The 23,515-nt window shown below is 41.0% G+C and overlaps 1 protein-coding gene and 1 pseudogene across 1 annotated transcript in view; both read right to left on the bottom strand.

Annotated features, from left to right (window-relative positions):
- Positions 1–3,398: 3,398 nt before the first annotated feature.
- Positions 3,399–23,515, bottom strand: part of VIT (vitrin) — a 199,978-nt gene continuing 179,861 nt past the window's right edge. The window contains exons 12-15 of the mRNA XM_036749928.1: positions 18,282–18,385; positions 16,625–16,851; positions 12,622–13,135; positions 3,399–3,627 (exon numbers count right to left, since the gene is read on the bottom strand). Coding sequence (XP_036605823.1) covers positions 3,449–3,627; positions 12,622–13,135; positions 16,625–16,851; positions 18,282–18,385 — 1,024 coding nt within the window. The 3' untranslated portion in view covers positions 3,399–3,448. The remainder of the gene's footprint in view (positions 3,628–12,621; positions 13,136–16,624; positions 16,852–18,281; positions 18,386–23,515) is intronic.
- LOC118843536 lies at positions 21,790–22,293 on the bottom strand (annotated as a pseudogene).

Below are 23,515 nucleotides of genomic sequence, written 5' to 3'. Positions count from 1 at the left end.
GACTCTGTCCTAGGCCTTTTTTCTTTTCTTCCTCAATGCTATTTGATTTGATGAGCTCTTCTGTTCCCATGGAGTCAATTATCCCCTCTATGCAGATTATTCTTAGATCTACTTATCTAGTCCTAACTTCTCTCGACTTTCAGTCTTGCATCTACAACTGTCTATTGGACATGTCTCAAAGGCATTGTAAACCAACATACCCCAAACAGAGCTCATTATCTTTTGTCCCAAACCCTCCTCTCTTTCTAATTTTCCTGCTCAAGGGCACCACCATCCTTCCAGTCACCCAGACTTGCAACCTGAGTGTCATCTTTGACTCCTCCCTCTCCCTTAACTATATTATATAAAAAATCTTGCCAAGTCCTGTCAATTCCACCTTCATAATATCTTCTGTATATGTTCCTCATCTTCTCTGATGCAACCACCACTCTAGTTTAGGCTGGCCTTACCTCATGCCTGGACTGTTGCAATAGCCTTCCAGTTATTCTCTCCACCTCAAGCCTTTCCCCACTCTAGTCCTTTATTTGCTCTGTCTATATTTCACTCAGCTGTCAAAATGATCTTCCTTAAATACAAATCTAACCTTCTCAGCCCCCACTCAATAAACTTCAGTGGCTCCTTATGATCTACAGGGTCAAATATAAAACTCTCTTAGGCTTTCAAAGTCCTGCACAAACTGACCTCTTCTAACCTTTCCAGTCTTTTTACACATTACTTCCCTCCATGTTTTCAGTGTTCAAGGAGACACAACATCTTCCAACTTTGAGCATTTTCACTGATGGATGGAATTCCATGGCTGGAATTTTTTCCCTTGTAGTATCTGCCTCCTGGCTTCCCTGCTTTCCTTCATGTCTTATCTAAAATCCTATCTTTTGGAAAAAGACTTTCTTGATCCCCCAGAATGCTAGTGTTTTCCCTCCAAGGTTATCTCCAGTATATACTGTATACGTCTTGTTTGTACATAGTTAACATTATCTCTCCTCTTCTTCCTCCCATTATATTGTATATAAGCTCCTCGAGGGCAGGGACTGTTTTTTCCTTTCCTTGTATCCTTTGTATCCTATCCTAAATGCTTCAAGCTGACTTGACTATAGGGCTTGTTCAATACCTAGTTCATATTTATACATTTTACTTATGAGGATATTATTAGAGATTTTACCAAATGTTTTGCTAAAATCAATACACATCATGTCTCTGAATGTTATCTGCTGAATGAGCAATCCTATAAAATTAAAGGTGACATTCTTCATGAATCCATGTTGTCTTCTAGTAGCATCTGTTTCATAACATGTTCTAGATTTTTTTCCTTCCAGGAGAAGAAATCAGGCTTGTCTGTAGTTTCTGGAATCCATCTACTGCCCGCCTCCCCTTCCCCACCTTTAAAAAGCAAGACGTCTGCTTGTGTCTAGAATTCTATTTTATTAAAGGTTATTGACAATGACTTTGAAAATATATCTGCAATTTCTGACATGTAATATGTTGAAGCCTAGGTACTTGAATTCATTTAATTTGATTAGATATTCTCTAACTCCTCTCACATCTTGGTCTTTAGTTCTATTACTATGTTGTCTGTACTGCCCTTTTACATAATGAAGTTTAATGTGAGAAGGCTGGCAGTTGTATCTAGGAATACAGGTAAATCTTACTGCATATTGTTTATACTACTCTTACAGTGCTATCAGCATACAAGGTGATTTTAATAAAGAATTACATTTTTCTAGAAAAAAGCCATAACGAAATCTGAACATTTATGGTTTTATTTATCCTCACCTGAATAAGTCTATCTATATGACTGTTGTTGAGTCATTTCAGCTGTGTCCAACTCTTCATAACAACCTTTGGGTTTTTCTTTGCAAAGATACTGGAGTGGTTTGCTGTTGCCTTCTCCAGCTCATTTTACAGATGGGGAAACTGAGGCAAATAGGGTTAAGTAACTTGCCCAGGATCATATAGCTAATAAGTATCTGAGGCCACATTTGAATGCAGGAAAAAGAGTCTTCCTGACTCCAGGCCCATCACTCTATGCACTGTGCCACCTAGCTGCCCATATCTACTAGATTAGTGCTACTCTAAACAAGCACCATTGTCAACCTATTGGCAGCATAGAAATAGAGAGAGGACTCATGAAAATTTAGGGTTGTTGAGAAGGAAGATGAGCAATTCGTTCTTAAAATTCCAAGTGGCCAGAAAGAGCTATCTAGCATCCTAAGGATGAAGGAATTTGGTTTGAATCCTGATTATACTATTTAGTATCTGTATGAATTGGGGCAAATCAATTAACCTCTCTGTGCCTCAGTTTACTAATCTAAGATAATTTCCAGCCCTATGATCCAATGGTCTTCAGCAATAGTAAACATTATAGTCACTAGATCGTCGTAGCTGACACTATATTTAGGCACATCTTATTTGGTTTCGTATCTCCCTTAGTGTCTAACACAGTGCTTTGCAAACATCAGGTATTTTTCTGATGATTATTGAATTAAATATTGCCAGTGCATATAGCAGATGTGCAAATACTTATAGATGATTTATCATGCAGAAAGTCATCCCATTACAAGAGAATTACTGTCGCCTTTGTGATTGTAATGAACATGACAGCTAAGCTTACTGACTGGTGAAATGTGTCACACTAATTTAGAATCAGTGAGTGACTAGGCTATAGGGCTATTGCCTAAATGCTCCTTAGTCACTAGAAGCATTAGGTAGAAGCAGCAATATTGAATGGAATGAAAAGGGAGTTCAGGAGATGAGGAAATAAGCATAAATTAGACTCCAGAACAGTAGTTCTCCCCTCCTCTTAGCCTTTGGGGGCATTTTCTCTGGATTTACTACCATCCTGGAAGGAGATGGGAGTACAACTCATATACTGTGAAACACTAGAAATAGGACAGAATAACTTTCCATTTGTAAGAGCTAAACACAAATGTGGGATTTGTATTCAAATAGGACACACAATCAGGCCATTTTGTATATTAGCCTTTTAACCATTTAATAAAACAACTCCTGTTTGATCATGACATAGACTGAGGGTGACCGTAACAATTAAAATAAGAGATTTTTGCAGAAGGAAGTATTTACCTACACAGACCTAGCCTCACCCTGTCATGGAATTACTATTCTAATATGAACATTTCTTCTGGTGGCAAACTTAAAACCGTGAGTTTCCAAATACATGGACTTATCAATTGGCTCATTCTAGAAATGTTGGCCCTCTCCCTACTTAACACCAAGTTTTGAGACCAGCAAAAGAAAAGAAAAAGAAAGCAAAGGGGAAAGGCACAGCCTCTCCACACAGCCTCTAAGTTAGCCTTTCCTAAGGGTAAAAGGTGTCTGGAGAATCCTTGGACTGATACCCTTTGGATCTCTGCTCAGGGACCCTCTGAAAACATTTCCAGTGGCTCTTGTTTGAGATAGTTGAGGAAGCCACCCTTTCAGAAGTGCTTTTAGCTCAATTCCTTGGCTGAGAGTTAAACTCTGTACAAATGTTCTGGATTATCTTAGGGACAGACCTATAGAGGTCATCAAACTCATCTACAAAGAAAGAATGGTCCTTGGTCGGGTGAGTGGCGATCACTTCCAGTTCATCCTGAGCTGCCCAAGCGATTCCTATAGAATAGGTGATCACACCTGAGGGAAAAGAATTGAGAGGAGTTAAGAAGACCATTGGATGGAGTCTCTATGGCTAACCTTTAGCTAAGCTCTCACTGCTGAGAATCAGCAATCCAACAGAACACTCATGAATCTAGGACTGGGGTTGAAAATCTCTTAAAGGCAGAAACTATGTCTTCTCTAATGCTTCTGTCCACCTACCAATATTGTTTAGACTTAAATTGCCTTTAAGCTGCTGTGAATTAAGTTGTTTTTAAATTGCCCACTCTTTCCTTCCTCCCCCTTCCCAGTTTCCCATCTCTTGGGAGAGAGGAGTATCTTATTCCCTCCTCAATTCCTGACGATATCCCCAAGTATAACAAGCTGGGAATAGGGACATAACTGAGGTGCTGGCTTCTTGACATGTTGGCTTCTTCCCAGGGTCTTTCTCTCCCTTCAGGGAACTGAAAAGAGTCTGGATCCACATGTACCAGTTTTTGAGTCATTGGAAGGTATCAAGAACTATAGTAAAGAACTTCCTTCCACCTTGTAGCAGGGAGGTCTAATGTGATTTCTCCTACCTAATCTGTTGTCCTGTCAAGTAGATGGATCCTACAGGTTGGAAGCCCTTGGTCATGGGACATTCCACCCTCTTTGACATCAAAAGCTATTACAGTTACTTTAGGTGGCAGCAGGTAGCAGCAGCAAGGTTCCCAGCAGCAGGAGAGTCTAGTCAGGGGTGGGGAACCTACGGCCTGCAGGCTGCATGTGACCCTCTAGGTCCTCGAGTGTGGCCCTTTGGCTGAATCCAACTTTCACAGAACAAATCCCTCCCCTGGTAGTTCATATTTGTAACTTATAACTGAGCCTTTTTTTAGGCCAAAACATTTAAACATTGCTTTGGACCATTCAGGTCCATTTTAAGAAACGAGTTACCAGAACGACCGTAAAATAGACTCAGGTGAGAAAGGTAACATAGTGAAATAGAAAAAGCCTTGGATTAGAAGTCAAGCAGGGGGTCTAGTCCTTACTGTGCCTTATGATATTAGGCAAGCTTCTAAGCCTCTCTGGGCTTCAGTTATCTTTGCTGGGCTATTTTCTATGATCTTCAAAATCCCTTCCAGATCTAACATTCTATAATTCTATGGATCTTGGAGTTGAAAGAAAACTTAAATCAGGCACGTGCTGGTCAATGTCTAACAACCAGCTTTCCAGAAAAAAGAAATAAATGCAAAACACACTCTTACCTTCAATTTGCATTATTAACATTTTCCATCACTTTCTTAAAGTCTAAACATTCAACAGAATAATACATCAAGCCTTTATTTGTAGTGTTTGCTGATTTCTGAGTTATAATTGTCCACATTGAAAATTTAACAGTTGTTTCTTCTGAGATGTGTGGGTTGACTCTAACATGCCCCTGACTGAAAGGTCATCTAGTCTAATCATCACTCCCTCACCTAATATAACAACCCCCTCTTCTATGGGGGGATAAGGGAATGAGCATTTATTGAGTGCCTACTATGTGCCAGGCATTATGCTAAGTACCTTACAGATATTATCTCATTTAGTCTTCACAACAATCCTGGAAGATAGGTGCCTGACACATAGTAGTCACTTAATGTTTATTGACTGACTCATTAGCCCATTTTACAGCTGAAGAAACTGAGGCAGACAGAGGTTACGTGACTTGCCCAGGGTCTTACAGGATGGATTTGAACTCAGGCCTTCCTGACTCCAAGGCCTCAACTCTACTCAGTGCTACAAATACCTGCCTCTAGATATATAGTAATATTATTATGGATAACAGACACCCAGTCAGCCTCCACTTGAATACCTGCCAGTAGTGAAAAGTTGATTGGTTCATAGGAGGCACAGCAGATAGAATGTTGGGCCTAGAGTTTGAGAAGACCTGAGTTCGGATCTGCTCACAGACAATTATTGGCTGTGTGACCCTGGGCAAGTCACCTATCCTTCGTTTGCCTTCCTCATCTGTAACATGGGAGTAATAATGGCACCTCCCTTGCGGGTAAGCCAGCTGGCACTTAGTCAGCCTTATATAAATGTTAGTTACTATTTTTTGTTAAAACGAGGATGATAATAGCACCTACCACCCAGGGCTGTTGTGAGGTGCAAAGGAAGTGATATTGGTAAAGCACTTAGCATGGGGCTAGCACATAGTAGGTGCTGTATAAATGATGGTTATTATCACTGCTACTACTACGGTGGGAAGGTCATCTCATGGCTGGATGTGCCTAACAGTTAGAAAGAACCTTCTCATTGTGAGGGAAGTTCTGTTCATTCTTCATGCTCAGGTCAGTCTGCTGCAGCAAAACAAAACAAGTTTACTTTCTCTTTCACATGATACCCCTCAAATATATAAGGAAAGCTACCTACTCCTCCCCATGTCTCCTGCTCTGCAGGCAAATGGGTCAGAGTACCGGGCAGGGGTGGCCTGGAACTGGCTCACATCCCATTTCCAGAGCAGAATGCTAAACATTTGGTGCGAGCATTTATACGTGGGAAGCTCAGTAACTGTTACAAGGCAGGGCTTGATGGATTGCTTTGGGATTGTCTAGCTAGAGTCTGGACTTAATAGAGAAAGATATTCACAATGCGAATTAAATTTAAAAATGAGTTATGTGTACATCATTAGCCTCCTCCCCAACCCTCCCCAAGAGAGCCAGTTGTTAAACATTTACCAGCACACCCCGAGTACTGGCCCAGCCTACATGGGCATCCTTTTTAGCACAGTTGACTATAGGGTGTGGCAGATTATTGGGAAGTGACAACAGAGTTCTTCAGCTCTTGGATTTGGAGTCAAGAGGCCTGGGTTTGAGGCCTAGCTCCTACCCTCATTGGCTGCATAGTCCTGGGCAAGTCACTTAACCTCTATGGACCTCAGTATCCTTATCTTCATAGTAGAAATGATGTTTGTACCACCTATCTAGAAGCAGATAGTGGTACGTTGGATAGAGTGCTGAGCTTGAAGTCAGGAAGACCTGAGTTCAAAACAGGCCTCAGACACTTACTAGCTGTGTGACCCTAGGCAAGTCACTTAAAACAAACAAACAAACTCCATTTGCCTCAGTTTCCTCATCTGTAAAACGGGATAACCATAGCACCTCCCTTATAGGGTTGTTACGAGGATCAAACGTGGTAATATTTGTAAAAGCTCTCAGCACAGTTTCTGCTGCACGATGGGCTTATTCCCTTCCCCTATTTCCTTCCCTACATCCCCCTACCCCACAAGGTGGACAAGAAAGCAGCTTGGGTACCTTAAAACCCCACGGGCAATTATGTGCCAATTCTTGTTTCTACCTCCATATGCCTTGAATCTGCGTCCCTCTCTCCACTCACACAGTTAACACGCTAGTTCAAGCCTTTATCATCTCTCACCTGGACTAGTGAAATAGTTACCTAATTAAGTTTCCTAAAGGCACAGGCCTTACTATGCCGCTCCCTGCTCAAATTCCAGGGGCTCCCTATTAATTCTAGATCAAATATAATCTTGTTTGGCATTTAAAGTTCTTCATAACCTAGCCCAGGGATGGGGAACCTGCAGCCTTGAGGACACATGTGGCCCTCTAGGTCCTCAAGTGTGGCCCTTTGACTGAATCCAAACTTCACAGAACAAATCCTCTTAATCTTTTTAGATTTGTTCTGTAAAACTTGGACTCAGTCCAAAGGCTGCACCCAGGGACCTAGAAGGCCACATGTGGACTTGAGGCTGCAGGTTCCCCACCTCTGACCTAGTCCCTTCCTACGTTCCTAGTCTTCTCACATGTTGTTTCTCTCTATGATCTCTGTGGCCTAGAGATAGTGACCTCCTTGACAGGACACTCCAATTTCCATCTCTGTGCTTTTGGACTGGCTGCCTCCCATGCCTGGCACTCTCTCTCTCCTTTGTGCTGCCTCATGGAATCCCTAGCTTCCTCCAAGATTCAGCTCAACTGCTATCTTCTTCAGGATGCCTTTCCTGGTCCCCCCAGCTGCTAATGTCTTCCCTCTACAGTCTGGCTACCCACTTGTAACCATCCCTTCTCCTTTTTCTCCTTCTCCTCTTACCCTCTTTCTCTTCCCTCTCCTCCCTTCCTCCTCCCCTGTATTGTACTTTCCATCTACTCTGTATCCATCTTGTACGTACGTATTTATATATTTGTTCCCTCACCCATTGAAATGTAAGTTCCTTAAGGGCAGGGATTGTTTTTGCTTTTTTTTTGTATCCCAGCACTTAGCACAGTACCTAGTCCTTGGTAAAAACTTAATAAATGGTGGCTGATTGTTTGACCATGTAAATATGAGACGCCTGCCTCAGTTTCCTCAACTGTAAAATGAAGATAACAATAGCACCTTCATCCCAGGGTTCTTGTGAGGACCAAATAACTGTAAGACTGTGAGAAATGATTGTGAGATAGTATTTCTAAAGTATTTAGTGCCTGGCACATAGTAGGTGCTGTATAAATGCCGTCATTGTTGTTATGTAATACTCAGGTCCGTATCAGCCACTAATTCATTTTGGGACCCTGCTCAAGTTGCTTGACTTCTCTGTACATTAAACCCTATTTCTTTAACGTAGGAAGGATAACAGCAATGGCTTTCATTGGTAAGGGGTACTGAAATGGAGAGACCTTGTTAGTCTCTGTAGATGTACCTCTTACCTATAATATTGAGCTTCCAGTCCACTAAAACCCTCAGATCTTTTTTGTTTGTTCATTTGTTTTTTTTAATTTGACCTATTTCAGTTCTTTGTTTTCCGGGGGGGGGGGGAAGGCAGGGCAATTGGGGTTAAGTGACTTGCCCAAGGTCACACAGCTAGTAAGTGTGTCAAATGTCTGAAGCCAGATTTGAACTCAGGTACTCCTGACTCCAGGGCTGGTGCTCTACTCACTGTGCCACCTAGCTGCCCCAACCCTCAGATCTTTTTCACGTGAATTGCAATCTAACCATGTCTCCCTGCATTTTACATGAGTGAAATTGACTTTTGGAACCCAAATGTAAGACTTTACATTTATCCCTAGTAGTACCACCAGGATCAAATAGAAAATCCCTCTGTTTGGTTTGCAAAGCCCCTCATAACCTGGCACCTTCCTTCTTTTGCAGTCTTGTTATACCCCTCTGCAGCACAGTGACACTGAACTCGATGCTGTTTTTCCCACAAGACACTCCATCTCCAAACTGCCGGTGTTTTCACTGACTGTCTCTCATGCCTGGAACACTCACCCTACACATCTCCATCTCCTAGCTTCCCTGGCTTCCTTCAAGTCTCTGTTAAAGTATCATCCTCTGCAAGAAATCTTTCCTAGTCCTTAATTTTAATGCCTTCTCTCTGAGACTACCCGCAATTTATCCTATATCTATCTATCTCATTTGTATCTACTTGTTTGCACACCATCTCCTGCATTAGATTGTGAGATCCTTGAAAGTAGACATTTTTTGCCTTTCTTTGTATCTCCAGTCCTTAGTACAGTGTCTGGCATCTTATAGGTGCTTGAAAATTGTTAGTTCACTAGCAGACTGACTATTAAATTTCATCGAGTTAGATTTAGCCCAGTATACTATTCTACTGAAATTATTTTTGGATTCTGACTGCCATCCAAAGTGTTAGCTGTCCTTTTCACCTTTATGTCAGAAGTACATTTCCATTACTTCCCTGCTGATATAACCTTTCTGGGTAGGGGAAAAAGAAGGGCTTATTTACAAAATAGCAGTGAATTGATCATTTAAAAGAATTAACAATATCTTATCTATGGGGCTGCTATGCCATGAATTGTAGTTGTCATGTTTTAAGAAAGACATCAACAAGCAGGAGTGTATCTAAAGGAGAGTGACCAAGATAATGAGGGACCTGGAAATTTTCTTGTGCAGAAAGATGGAAGAAACTTGAGGTGTATGATAGCACAGAGGCAAAGAGACTTAGTAAGAAATTTGGAGAGCTGTCATGTAGAAGAGGGCAAGAACAAGAAGACTCTTTCACTGCTTTTCCACAGGACAGAACAAAAACCAGTGACTGGAAACTGCAGAAAAACTCATGGTGCAAGGAAGAGCTCCTTAACAATCAGAGATATCCATACATGGAATGCACTGCCTTGTGTGGGTAATGAGTTTACCTTCATTGGAAGCAGTCAAACAGAGGCTGGCTGGATGACTGTCTGTCAAGTATGTTGTAGGGGGAAGCCTAGAACATCTCCAAGGGCATTTTCACTTCAAAAAATCCTTGACTGCTAATTCCCCCTTCCAGGCATCTCTCTCCAAATGCCTTTGTATCCCTGGGACTAGCCTAGTGCCCATCACATAGTTCTGTTTTGTTTTTGGACCAGACCTGTCACTGGCATAAGAAACTTTCTCTACCATTTCAGATTGCCACATTTTCTGCTACTCTAAGTATACAGAGAATTGCCTGGGGCACTGAGGTTAAGTGATTTGTCTAGAGTCACAAGAAGGTGAGAATCAGTGAGTAAGAATCTATACTAGAACCCTGGTTTTCTTGACTCCAGGTCTGGCTCTCTGTCCACTACACCAGACTGCCTCTGACACATTGTAATCACTTAATAAATGCTTGTTGATTGGCTGGCAGCTCTTGCAGATAGTTGCCAGGAAAAAAGCAGTTGCTTAGTTTCTCCATTCCTTGTTCCTACAGACGCTCCTCTGATAGGCCTGTTCTTGAGCTGGGGATGAATGGGAAAGGGCACAGAGTCTGGCTACCCACTTGTAACTATCCCTTCTGTTTTTTCTCCTCCTCTTTCTGCCCTCTTTCTCTTCTCCCTTCTCCCCTCCTCTTCCCCTGTAGTGTTAATGCATCATTTTTGCTTAATGGGAAGATCTTTCCCATTAAGCCCCTTACGACCCGCTTAAGTCACATGGAAGCCTGAGTCATGTGAAACCTGTGGTGGGAGGAGCTTGATGAAAGGGTGGAGCAGGAAGGGTGGAGCAGAGCTGAAAGGAACTTGATCAGAGCAGTTAGAGCTGAGAGAGAGAGAGGAAGCAGGCAAGCAGGCTAGCTGTGAGCTTTTGTTTGTGGGAAGGCCTGAGCTGGAGGAAGGCTTGGGAATGGCAGTGCCCCCTGCCTTGTTCTTGTGCATGGATTTCTTTGCTGCTGTGATGGGTTTGGCTTTCTGGTGTTTGGATAAATGTATGGTTCTGTCTTCCATATACAGAGTCCGTTATATTTTGTGATTCAGAACTATGTCAGCATATTCATAGTCGCCATCAGGTGCTGTGAATATTGCATTGGTGATATATCCCCCTCTTCTTCCTCCTTTTCCTCCTCTTCCTCCCTCTCCCCCACCCCCTTCTGCTATCTTTCCTCTTTTCCTCCCTCCCCCCTCCTCCTTCTCCTCTTTCTCCTCCTCCTCATATTCCTCCTCTCTTCCTCCTCCTCCTCTTCTCAGTTGTGATCCAGGCCTGGCTGTTGGTCTGCCATAAGCTCCTAGTTCAAAGGCCAAGTCCTACTGCAAACTGCCAGGCTTGCTCCACCAGTCCTGAGCCAGAGCAGCCCTTTGCTCAGCATCGTGTAACAAAGGCAGTGGGCAGTAGACAGATGGAGCCCTTCACCTTCAGCTCCTTGAATTCAAAAGCCTCCTCCCCAACCCCATCACTATCATTCCAGAAGGCAACTACAGCCAGTTCCCACTGGCCCAGCTTAACGTTTTTTCTTTTCCTCATGCTAAGTCCTTTGCGAAACTCTGTATCTGCTAAATTGCTAAATGTCATAATATTCAGGGGAGAATAATCACTGCCCTCCCTTCTGGCACTCAAAAAGGCTTCCCCCCCCCCATCCAGCTAATCCTGATGCCCTTATGAATTAGTTAATTAATAGCTTACAAGTGTCTTCTGGTCACAAGGCACTTTCTCATGCCTTATCTCATTGCTCCTCTAGGAGGTAGGTAAGGTAAATGTTATTATTCCAGCTCTGCTGAGGGTACCTGCATGATCTTGGGCAAGTTATTTAACCTCTCTGAGCCTCAGTTTCCTCATCTGCAGAATGAGAGGGCTGAACTAGATGATCTCTAAGGTCTCTTCCAGCTCTAAATTTACGAACCCCATCTTATAGTGGAGGAAATGAGACAAACGAGGTTAACCCAAAAGTTAATAATAATAATGATGATAATGATAGCTAGAATTTATATATATAGTGCTTTAAGGTTTGCACGGCTTTTTACAAATATTATCTCATTTTATCCTTACAACAACCCTGGGAGGTAGGTGCTACTATCATTCCCATCATATGATGAGGAAACTGAGACAGAGATTAAGTGACCTGTCCAGGATCACGCAGCTAAGCGTCTGAGCTGAATTTGAACTCATGTCTTTCTTACTCCAAGTCTAGCACTACCTGGCTGCCTCAAGATAAAGAAAAAATAGCTGGCATTTCCAGAGAGCTTTCAGAGCTACATGTAAAAATCACTTTACACTCTTTAGAGCTCTGAAGAGCGCTTTATATATGCTAAGCACTTTACATGTTAATGCATGTTGATTTTCACTACAACCCTGTGAGGTAGAAACTATTACCCACATTCTACAGATGAAGAAACCGAGGCTTTGAGAGACCACGTGACTTGTCAGACTTACACAGCCAAGGAGTGTCAGATACTGGGTTTGAATTCAGGTCTTCCTGACTCTAAGCCCTGCACCACCAGCTGCCTTGGTTCCACACTAGCTGTTACATAGCTAGTAAATGGAGTCAGGACTCAACAGAATTCAGGCCTTTAGTCTATGTTTATTAGCTCAGTTCCAATATCTTTATTCCCTGTTGCTCAACGTGGACTTCACCATTGTTCTTAACAATTTTTTGTGAGTTCCTTTGGTAGTCTGGGGAAATCTATGGAGCCCTTCTCAGAAGAGCGTTTTTAAATGCATAAAGTAAAATGCATGGGATTGTGAAGGAAACCAATTAAATTGTTTAATTAAAGAAGATTGTTTACCCCTGAAACAGCTATTTTTCCTTAGTAAAGCAGATAAAAGAACCTGCTCTAGCAGCCATCCTGGGTGTGCCAGTGTGGTTGCCCTTACAGGACTAAAACAAAAGCTTACCATTTTGATGAGCAGCCATGGCCGGTACTCGTACATCATCATAAGACCTGCCATCTGTGATAAGGATCATTAATTTTCTTTTGTTGGGCTTGGATTTTTTGAAGAGATGTTCCAAGGCATAGTTGATTGCAGCTCCAGTGCTGGTCCCGCCACTCCAGTAATTGACCCTCTTGATGGCATTCAAGATATCTTGCTTGGTGCTGTACTTATCAAATCCAAACTCCAACCGCTGCTCATAGGTGTACTGCACAGCCCCGATGCGTGTATCTGTGTCTGAAATGTCAAACTCTTTGCTGAGGTTGGCGACAAACTGGAGGAGGGTGCGGAAGTTGCCTGTGCCTACACTGCTGGAACCATCAATGACGAAGCCAATGTCAGCTGAGTTTAAGCAGGTCTTGCTGCAGGCTAGGCGGTTGGTGTCACAGACCCGTTTTACCAGGGGTTGCACAATCTTGTGGAGGCTGAACCAGCTCAGCACATTGAGGGAATAGAAGCCATTTTGTCTGCAGACAGCCTAGAAAGACGTGTAAAGATGCTCATGAACTTAAATGACACTAGCTCATGAGTCAAATCAGCTAGGCAAACAGTTGGCAACACTTCTTGGGCACCAGGAAAGAGCTCATGTTTCCCATCTTTCCTTTCTACACTTTTTCCTTTAGTCTCCTTGCTTGCTGACACTACCACCCCTCCCTGGTTCCATGAACTTCTTACTCTACCAGGCACCTACTGACCCCTGACTATCCACTACAGTGTATGAGCAGTGATTCAGTCTCCAAAAGTATCTTCCTATCTCTCCCAACCAAAATGCCTAATCCTTCATCAATCTTAATCCCAGGTGCCTTAAGCAAATCCTCTCTGGGGTTCAGTTTCCCCATCTATACAATTCCTGTCCCAAAGCCCATAATATGGGACTATTCTCTTATGGATAGAGATGAATGTCCTGCCTTGTGTGAAGGGCTGAGCAGAGTTGGTGAGAGAGTGGGAAAGCTCCATCCTTCATCAGTCCCTTTTGGGAATCTTAAAGCTTCAAATGTTCTTCAGGACTCTTTAAGTCTACTTGGGTACTTCTGGATTCTTGCTTCAAGAAAGAAGATGGAAGAGGCCAACCCTACTTCAGTTTGCTGAAGACTGGAAAAACATGAGAGGAGCTGGCAGTCTCCATCATGTTCCTTTCTCCAGCTTGCTACACTAGAGACTTCATGGAGTTTTTCCCTTGAGTGAGATCTAAAAATTTTTCTTTTGGTTAAGCTGAGTTATCTCACTCCCAATGGGAGAGCTCCATTCACTTCTTAGGTATACCTTCTCTGGTTTCTGTTTTGCTATAATTTGGATAAATGACTTTCTTTGCTATTCACCATTTGTGTTCATTGTGGAACTGCTATTTAGCGGGAAAAGGGTCAAGCCCTGGATGTAGAGCTTGGGGTTCTATCCTCCACCTGAATGACAAAGAGATCAGAAGGTAGATTAAACCCTATTATATCCTTCCAGACTAATATTATTTAAGGGAGCAGACAGAGACAATTCTAGCTTGGTCCTCCTACCTTTATCCAAGGGAGACTTTGATTCCTGGCAGAAGGAAAAACAGGAAATTAAGGGTCAGAGGACACTTTGCTCTCCTCAGGGAGAGGGGATACCAAGGCAGAACTTTATCTAGCTTCTCCTTTAAACATTATTAGTCTAGGGGAACTATGATAGTGTTTAATCTAACACCTCTTTGTCTCATTGGGAGAAGTTGGACTCTAAATTCTATATCCACGGCTTGACCTTTTCCCGCCAAATACCAGTTTCAATGAAAACAAATGGTGAATGGCAAAGAAACCTGTTTATCCAAGTCCTAGTGAAACAGAAATAAGAGAAGGTTTACAAAAGAGAATATATAAATCAGACGATGCAGAGCAAAGGATCTCTCCCATTGGTAGTGATATAAGAGTTCTGGATCTTACCAAGGGAAAAACTCCAGAAGTCTCTAGTGTAGCAAGCTGGGGTTAGGGACATGATGAAGACTGTTAGTTCTTCTCGTGTTTTCCAAGTCTTTTCCTTTAGCAACCTGAAGTGGGGTTGATCTTTTCTATTTTCCCTTTTGAAGTGGGAAGTCAGCAGTACCTGAAGCAACTTGCCAAATGAAGAGTCCTGAAGAAGACTTGAAACTTGAAGGTCCTGAAGGGGACTGGCAAATGTCAGAGCCTGGGAAGGGTATTCATTGTCATCAATAAGGAGAAAATTCCTTATGTATGGGCTTTGGGACTGGGGTTTCTTCTACGCTATGAGGAAAATACTGCACAGATTTTTTTTTGTGAGCACCAATAAGATCATTTGCGTAAAGTACTTTGTAATGTAAAGTGCTGCTTAAGTGTGAACTATCAAGATGTTATGGAGGAACACTAAGAAACTTTCTTCTGAAGGAACATTTCTTCTTGGTCCATAAGAAGGTCAGCCAGCCTATTAATAATTTCATTGAATATGAATCTCTTTGGGAGTTATTTGGAACTTACCCTAATAGGTAATATGAGGGAGCTGTGTGTTGGAGTAGAAAGGTAGTGACCATAGAGTTGGAAGATCTGGTTCTGAATCCAAGTTCTGACACTAAATAGTTTTGTGATGGTGGATAAACCATTAATCTGTCTGAGTATCTATTTTATTCTATTCATCTATTTGGCTTCTATTTCATCTATTTTCTTCTATGGGGACAACAGTCCTTGCACTATTTGCCTCAGAGCTAGATGATGCAATGGCCTCCTAATTGGCCTCCCTGCCTCAGATCTCTCCCTACTCCAATCTATCCTGTGCATAGCTGCTAGTGATATTACTTAAAGCACAAGGCTAAACATGTCACTTCCCTGCTGAGTGATAAAATATAGACTGTTCTGGTAGGCATTTTAAGCCCATCATAATCTGGCTTTGGTTTACCTTTCCAAATATATTTCATATTACTTCCCTTCAAATACTCTGTATTGTAGCCAAAATGGCCTACATGCTGCTCCTTGAACATGACATCTTATCTGCCATCTCCATGTCTTTCCAAAGGCTATCTCTCATGCCAAGAATCGACCCCCATATATACATATATGTATATGTGTGAATGTGCGTGTGCATGTATGTGTGTGCATGTATATATATACATATATATGTACTTAGAATTTACTTTTATGTTCATGGGCTCATTTTCTCCACAATCCGTTAATTTCTATAGGGCAGGCTTGTTTGTTTTTGTCTTTGTATTCCTAGAACTTAAAATAGGGCTTGGCATATGGTAAGTGTTTAATAAATAATAGTAATAGCTACTGCTTCACTACTTGCAAATTGCTTTACATGTTACTTCATTTGATCCTTACAACAGCCTTGGGACGTATTTTTATCCCCATTTTGAACATGTGGAAACAGAGGCTGAGAGACTTATTCAAGGTCATACAACTAGTAAGTGTCTAAGGTAGGATTTGAATTCAGATCTTCCTGGCACTAAGTCCAACCCTTTACCCGCTGTGCCACCCAGCTGCCCTGAGTTGATTGAATGATAAAAATGTTATATAAATGCAAACTATGATTAATGATAATAAAAACTCATTTTTATAGGCATTTCTTTACCAATGTAATTTTCACTTAAGATGCATTTGTTATATTGGTGCACACCTTCTTTAGATCCTGTTGCCCATTTTACGGAAGACCCTATGTGCCCTGGGGTGTGTATATCCCAGAAAGGCCTTGATCTCAGTAGACAGTCTATGTGTCCCTATGTGGACATTCCGCTTTGGCCTCTCTGCTCCATTCTATTCCAAATAAGGAGTATTTTTCTATAGCTGAAGCGTTTGTGAGTTAACTACTTTGTAGGAGGTCTGCAGTACTAGGGGAATTCCCCATAATTTCCTTAGCAGACAGAGTTGTCAGAACTGCATCTGGTCCAACATGTGTGCCCCAAGAACTGAAGCAAAATATTAAGCCCCCCACTATCCCTGGTGGGAAGTACACTAATGCATGAGAAATTTAGATTTATTTTTTGGGCAAATACCTTGTTCACAAAGTTGGGTTCTATCACATTCTGCTTCTCATTTTCAACAGCACCTTCAATGGTGATGAAAAATATGTTGATTCCGGATTCTCTGGCCAGTCTTGAAGCCTCCTCCACCTTATCCGTGGGCCAACCATCCACCATCACTATGGCCACATTGGGAGCTCCCCCTCTGTTTCCATTGGCATTGGAAAAGAAGTTTTTGGTAACAAAAGAAAGTGCCCGCCCTGTAATAATTATAATAACAATAATCATGATGATGATGATAACTGACATGTATATAAGTTTACTATGTGTCAGGCATTGGGCTAAGTGCTTTATAATTATTATCTCATATAAGGAAACAGTGGTTTGTATAAAGTGCTTTTATAAACAGTAATCAAAGAAGCTTGGCATAGTGCATGAAGAGCTTGGCTTGTGGTCTCGAATACCAGGGTTTAAATTCGATCTCCGATGTAACTAACTGTGGAACTATGGGTAAATCATTTAATTGGGAATCCATGCAACTCTCTAGGAGTTACTAAGTCAAAGCTGATTTGTGATGGGCAGTGGAATTCCTCCTGCTGACAACACCACAGATCCTTAGTGTATCTAAGTAACAGGTTAAAAACTTACTAATTTGGAAGTAGTAGAGAAGTGGTGGCAGGAGAGCACCTGTCAGAACTAAAGAGTATTTGGAAAGTGGCTTCCCATCTCTAGGCCTTCGTTTGCTCGTTAGTAAAATGAAAAGTTTGGACTAGCTTTCTAAAATTCCCTCTAGTGGACATTCTATGATTCTAGCACATTAAAACCCAATTGATGAAATTCAAACTAGCTGGGGAATCTTTCTCCTGGCTCTTAAATCATAGGATGTAAAAGTTAGAAGGCTCCATTGAGATGAAAGCTCAGCTTCCCCACCTAACAAATGAGGACCCAACAAATGAGACCCAAAGTAGTGAAAGGACATGTCCAAAGTCCCACAGCTAGTTAGTGACAAAATCAGGCCCCACGTCCAAGTCTCCTGACTTCTAGTCTTCATACTCTTTGAGACTATTTTCCCCTAGCCTGTGTCCAAATTGTCACAAATATGGAATTACCGAAGTTGGAGTGAATGAGATTTCTTTGTGGTTATAAAAATTTAATAGTTCCAGAATATTCACCTGGTGCCTTCCTGTGAGGTAAATTCGGAGTAAGCTGTAGGAAGCAGCCCAGGACAATGGGGGCAGAGGGTAGTCAGTAGATAGAATGGCAAAAGGATTAAGTTTGTTGGGGACAAAAAATAAAAAATAAAAAAAATAAAAAGTTTGTTGGGGACAAACATTGCTAAACCTTTGAAACAATCAGAGACTAAAACAAAAACAACCAATCCCAAATCCTTTCTTCTCCTGAAGATCACCTGGGTGATTCATGAGCATTACAGAATATACATTGAAATGACCCATGCACTGGTCCACTGAAGTCACAGTCAAAATTTAGAATTAAAGGAGATATATTTGAATGAATGACGGGGGCAGGAAGGGAATGATTCCTTTATGAATTACTATTCCATTCTACCCTCTGAGCTTCCTCCTTACCTCCAACATCTCCTGTACTGAAGAGCGAAAAGAAACTAAAGATGAAAATCTCTTCCTGTTTCCCTGGTAGAAAGTTACAATTACACTAACCATAGACCACATACCCACATTGGAAAGCCCGCCTTTCTGGGAAATTTTCTCTATGGCTGCCTTCAGATCCCTGGAATCCACATGAGTCTTGAGGTTAAATTCCATGGAAGGGTTGTCTCTGTATTAGAGCAAGAAACAAAACTGAGTAGGAAAATGTGCTGCCACTGGAGAAACTGAACAGTGCCTTTGATGGAAAAGGGAAATGAGAAATTATTTCAGACTCATGAGCACACAGTAAGTAGAAGCCACTTAAAACCACTGGCAGTCATTAAATTATGGTTTGGTTTAACAGGGATTCATTTAACTCTTATTATGTGCAAAGCACTGTGGATTACAAAGGTCATGATTCTAATAATACATCCTACTATTCAATTAAACAAACTTTTAGTGCCTACTAGGTTCAAGGCATTGGAAGTATAAAGGCACTCATGAAACTCACCTGAATGTTTACTTCAAATCTGGCCTTCTCGCTACTGAAAGTATGCTCTGCCCCTGCAACCCTTTCCTCTAATTGATCAATTCCTCCAAGAACTTCCATTTTTTAAAGATATATATTGTCTATTTTATTTTTAGTTTACAACACTCAGTTCCACAAGTTTTTGAGTTCCAAATTTTCTCCCCTCCCTTCCCCCCCAAGACGGCATGTGATCTGATATAGGTTCTACATATATCTTCACATTAAGCTTATTTTCCCAATAATCAAGTTGTAAAGAAGAATTAGAACCAATGAAATGAATCATGAGAAGGATGAAACAAAACCAAAAATAAAATAAAATAAAATAAAAAAGAGGGAGCAAATAGTATGCTCCCATCTGCATTCAGACTTTGCAACTCTTTCTCCGGATGTGGATAGTCTTTTCCATCATGAGTCTTTTGGAGCTGTCTTAGAACCTTGCGTTGCTGAGAACACCCAAGTGTATCAAAGTTAGTCATCACAGAAGCAATGTGTCTGTGGTTGTGTACGATGTTCTCCTGGTTCTGCTCTCTTCACTCAACATCAGATCATATAAGACTCTCCAGGTTCTTATGAAGTCCATCTGCTCCTCATTTCTTATAGCACAATAGTATTCCTTTACATTCATATACCACAATTTGTCTAGCCATTCTCCAGTGGATGGGCATCCCCTTGATTTCCAATTCTTTGCCACCACAAAAAAGAGCTGCCATAACTATTTTCGTATATATGGATCCTTTTCCCCTTGTATGATCTCTTTGGGATATAGCCCTAAAAACAGTATTGCTAGGTCAAAGGGTATGTACATTTTTATAGCCTTTTGGACATAGTTCCAAATTGCTCTCCAGAATGGTTGGATCAGTTCACAACTCCACCACCAATGTAACAATGTTCCAGTTTTCCCACATTTTCTCCAGCACTTATCATTTTCATGTTTTGACATGTTAACCAATCTGACAGAGGAGATGTGGTACCTAAGAGTTGTTTTGATTTGCATTTCTCTAATCAACAGAGATTTAGAGCATTTTTATATGACTATAGATATCTTTAATTTCTCCCTCTGAAAATTGCCTGTTCATATCCTTTCACCATTTCTTAGTTGGGGAATGACTTGTATTCTTATAAATTTGACTCAGTTCCCTGTATATTTTAGAGATGAGGCATTTGTCAGAGACACTGGTTGTAAAAATTCTTTCCCAATTTTCTGCTTCCCTCCTAATCTTGGTTGCATTGGCTTTGTTTGTACAAAAACTTTTCAATTTAATGTAATCAAAATTATCCATTTTGTATTTCATAATGCTCTCTATCTCTTGTTTAGTCATAAATTCTTCCTTTCTCCATAAGTCTGACTGGTAAACTATTCCTTGCTCTCCCAAATTGCTTATAGTATCAGCCTTTATATCTAAGTCATGAACCCATTTTTACTTTATTTTTGTATATGGAGGAAGATGTTGGTCTATGCTCAATTTCTGCCATACGATTTTCTAGGTTTCCCAGCAGTTTTTGTGAAATAGTGAGTTCTTATCCCAGAAGCTGGACTCTTCAGGTTTATCAAAGAGTAGATTACTATATCCATTAACTACTGCATCTTGTGTACCTAACCTATTGCACTGATCCACCACTCTATTTCTTTTTTTTTAATTTTTTTTGGAGGGGGGAAGGCAGAGGGCAATTGGGGTTAAGTAACTTGCCCAAGATCACACAGCTAGTAAGTGTGTCAAGTGTCTGAGGCTGGATTTGAACTCAGGTCCTCCTGACTCCAGGGCTGGTGCTCTACTCACTGTGCCACCTAGCTGCCCCCCACCACTCTATTTCTTAGCCAGTACCAGGTAGTTCTGATGATTACTGCTTTATAATACAATTTAATATCTGGTATACCTAGGCCTCCTTCCCTAACATTTCCTTTCATAAATTCCCTTGATATTATAGGCCAGCCATGTCTTTATTCTTTTCCCTGTCCATTGCTGACCCTCTAGATGTTCTGTGCCCCCTCCCCTTACCACTCTGTTCCCTCTCCTGCCCCCGTTTCTTTCAGCTTTCAGATTCCTTTTACATATTTTCTTCCTCCACTAAAATGTGAGCTCCTTGAGGGAAGGGACTGTCTTTATTTCTGCATATATTTATACTCCCAGCCTTAGCACAATATCTGGCACACAATATGTATTTAACAAATACTTCTTGACTTAATTTGACTTCTTATAACACTTTTTACTGCTCAGTTAAAAAGATTAAGTGCCTATCATGTGCTAGGCTCAAGGACTATAAAGTTGATAGTGATTTTTTTTATATTTTAAAATTTTATCCAGTTACCACCACCTATATGGTAGCAAAGAATTACTACATGAATTTTCATGAAACTTAGCAAAACTGAAACTAGTCAACCAATAAATTAATATTTACAGTTTCCATGTGTACACAGAAAACTTTGCCATTGCCCTTCCATATATAGAAAATGTGATTGGCTTACTCTTCTGCAGAGACAATTATCAGTGCTACGATCAGCAGTGATTTTATAGGCAAAAGAGCTCAGTGAACTCTTGTTCTTAAAAAATGCTATTTTCTCGAAGATCTCACCATTTACTCTGTGACTATCTGAATTTATAACCGACTTCCAATATTAAAAAAAAACCAACGGCAATTCACCACCAATAGAACACTTAATGTAATGTTTATAGCTTTATCCTTAGACTCTTTTATCTATAAGTCAGCAGTTCTTCCTAGCCTTCATTTTCTTTTTCATGTCAAGTATTAAAGATTTCCACCTATTTTCTCAAATTTGCTTATTCTTTAGCAGTTAGCCAAAATAAATGAGAATGCTGAATATTCCTAATTCCTTAATATCTTATTCATTATATTTGGGGGTTTTTCAGTTTTCTCATGGAGAAAAAAAATTTAGTCATAACTCAACTTTATGTATTATCTGTCTGCTACTTCTACAACACAATCCTAGATAGTAAAATTTGGCGTATATTGTCTTAATTTCTATTCCATGAGGAAGGAGAAATCATCAAGAAAATCTTTAACTGTCATGTGGAAAACCTTGAAAGTCCATGCTTTGCCTTCAAGGTTCAATCATTATCTTTTATCCACTGCTCAATCCATTTCATTATCTGATCTAAATTATTCTCTGGTTCTTCTGGTACGCTGGCGGGCAGCCGGTGTACTGGTTCATGGCTGTAGGAGGCCATGGCTTCTTCGTAAAGAATTTGGAAATTTCACACTGAGTATTGTCCTGTAGTTTCTTTGCACTGTATCCCCTCTTTTCAAGTCTCGTATGTGATACAGAATTATCTGTTTGAAGCACAAAAATTATATGAAACCATCGTTCAGGGAAGAAGGCACAGCCATGGTAGTCAACAATAACTCCACTGTCTTTTATTTTATTTTCTAATTCATCAACTACTCTGTCCTCATCCAAAATGAGACATCCATGTTCTTCATCAGAGCCATTATATAACTGCTAAATCACCCACATTAATGTATGTCGGTCCTGTTCTTGATTCAAGTTCTTTACCTAGCATGGTCTTTCCAATCCCTACTGTACCCATGAGCAGAATGTTAAACAGCTTCATGGTCATAGTGGCACCAACTCTGCCCCAGTTGCCTGCTGCCAGTGTGGGAGCAGCAGCAGCCTAGGCAGGAGCTGAGGGGGTGGGCCCAGGGTCCTCCAGCACTGGCTCGGTGCTTACTCCGGGACTCTTTGATAGTGATTCTTACAACACATTCTATTGCTGCTTTCAATTTCACAAACAGTGATTATGTACTTTCTATGGGCAAGGCATCTTGCTGGGAAAGAAGTAAAGACTCCCTGCCCTTATGAAGCTTACATTTTACTGTGATTGCATGAGGTGGGAAACAATATGCACATAAATAAGTATAGCACAAGGAAACTTGATCTGGGAGAGAGTGTTAACAATTATGGAATCACAGAAGCCCTCTCAGAGGTTGGCTCCTAAATTGAGCCTTGATGGAAATCCAGGTTTCTGAGAAGCAGAGATGGAAACAGAATAGAAGATATACCTCGACATAGCCAAAGACAGCTATCATGGCCCCTCTAAGCCTTCTCCAGACTACGTATTCACATTTCATAGGTTCATAGATTCAGAACTGGAAAGGACCTCAAAAGTCATAATCCAATCCGTTTATAGATGAAAAAAATGGAGACCAGGAAAAGTGAAGTGGCTCTGCCTGAGGTCACATAGAAAGTGGAAAATTTTAATATATTAAAGTCCAGCACCTTCTCCACTGTACCCCTCTGGCTGCCTATAATTGTCCTGTGAAATGTTCCTCCTAAGACTTAGCACATCTTCCATTAAGCTTTCACCAATTTCATAAGTGAATCTTCTGGGTCTGTTATTATTTCATGAATCAGAGCAATTTAGGGATGGTGAAAAAGACTGGATGTTTTTTTTGGGGGGGGTGGTCCTTCCTGAGGTACATCTGTTTGGTTTCCTAACTCCTTTAAGTGATAATCACACAGCATGATCTTGGCTCTTGGCTATCTTAGTCACTTCCATCTGTATGCTCTCCAGACTGTCAATGTCCTTCCAAAACTATGACTCCCAGACCTGCTTACAACATTCCAAATATGTTCTGGCCAGGGCAGAGTACAGCAGAATTAAAAGCCTGAATAATTGAAAAAAACATTTGTCAAATACTTACTATATGCAAAGTGCTAAGAGGAAAAAAACAGAAAAGGGATACAAATAGAAAAGCCAGGTAGTTCCTTTTCTTAAAGAGCTCACATTCTAATAGGCGAATACAAGGAAATAGAAAGTTTCAACATCAGAGTAC

This window comes from Trichosurus vulpecula, chromosome 3 (genome assembly GCF_011100635.1).
Source record: "Trichosurus vulpecula isolate mTriVul1 chromosome 3, mTriVul1.pri, whole genome shotgun sequence".
In the NCBI taxonomy this organism is placed as follows: Eukaryota; Metazoa; Chordata; class Mammalia; order Diprotodontia; family Phalangeridae; genus Trichosurus; species Trichosurus vulpecula.
This window is presented reverse-complemented; position numbering and strand designations above follow the sequence as displayed.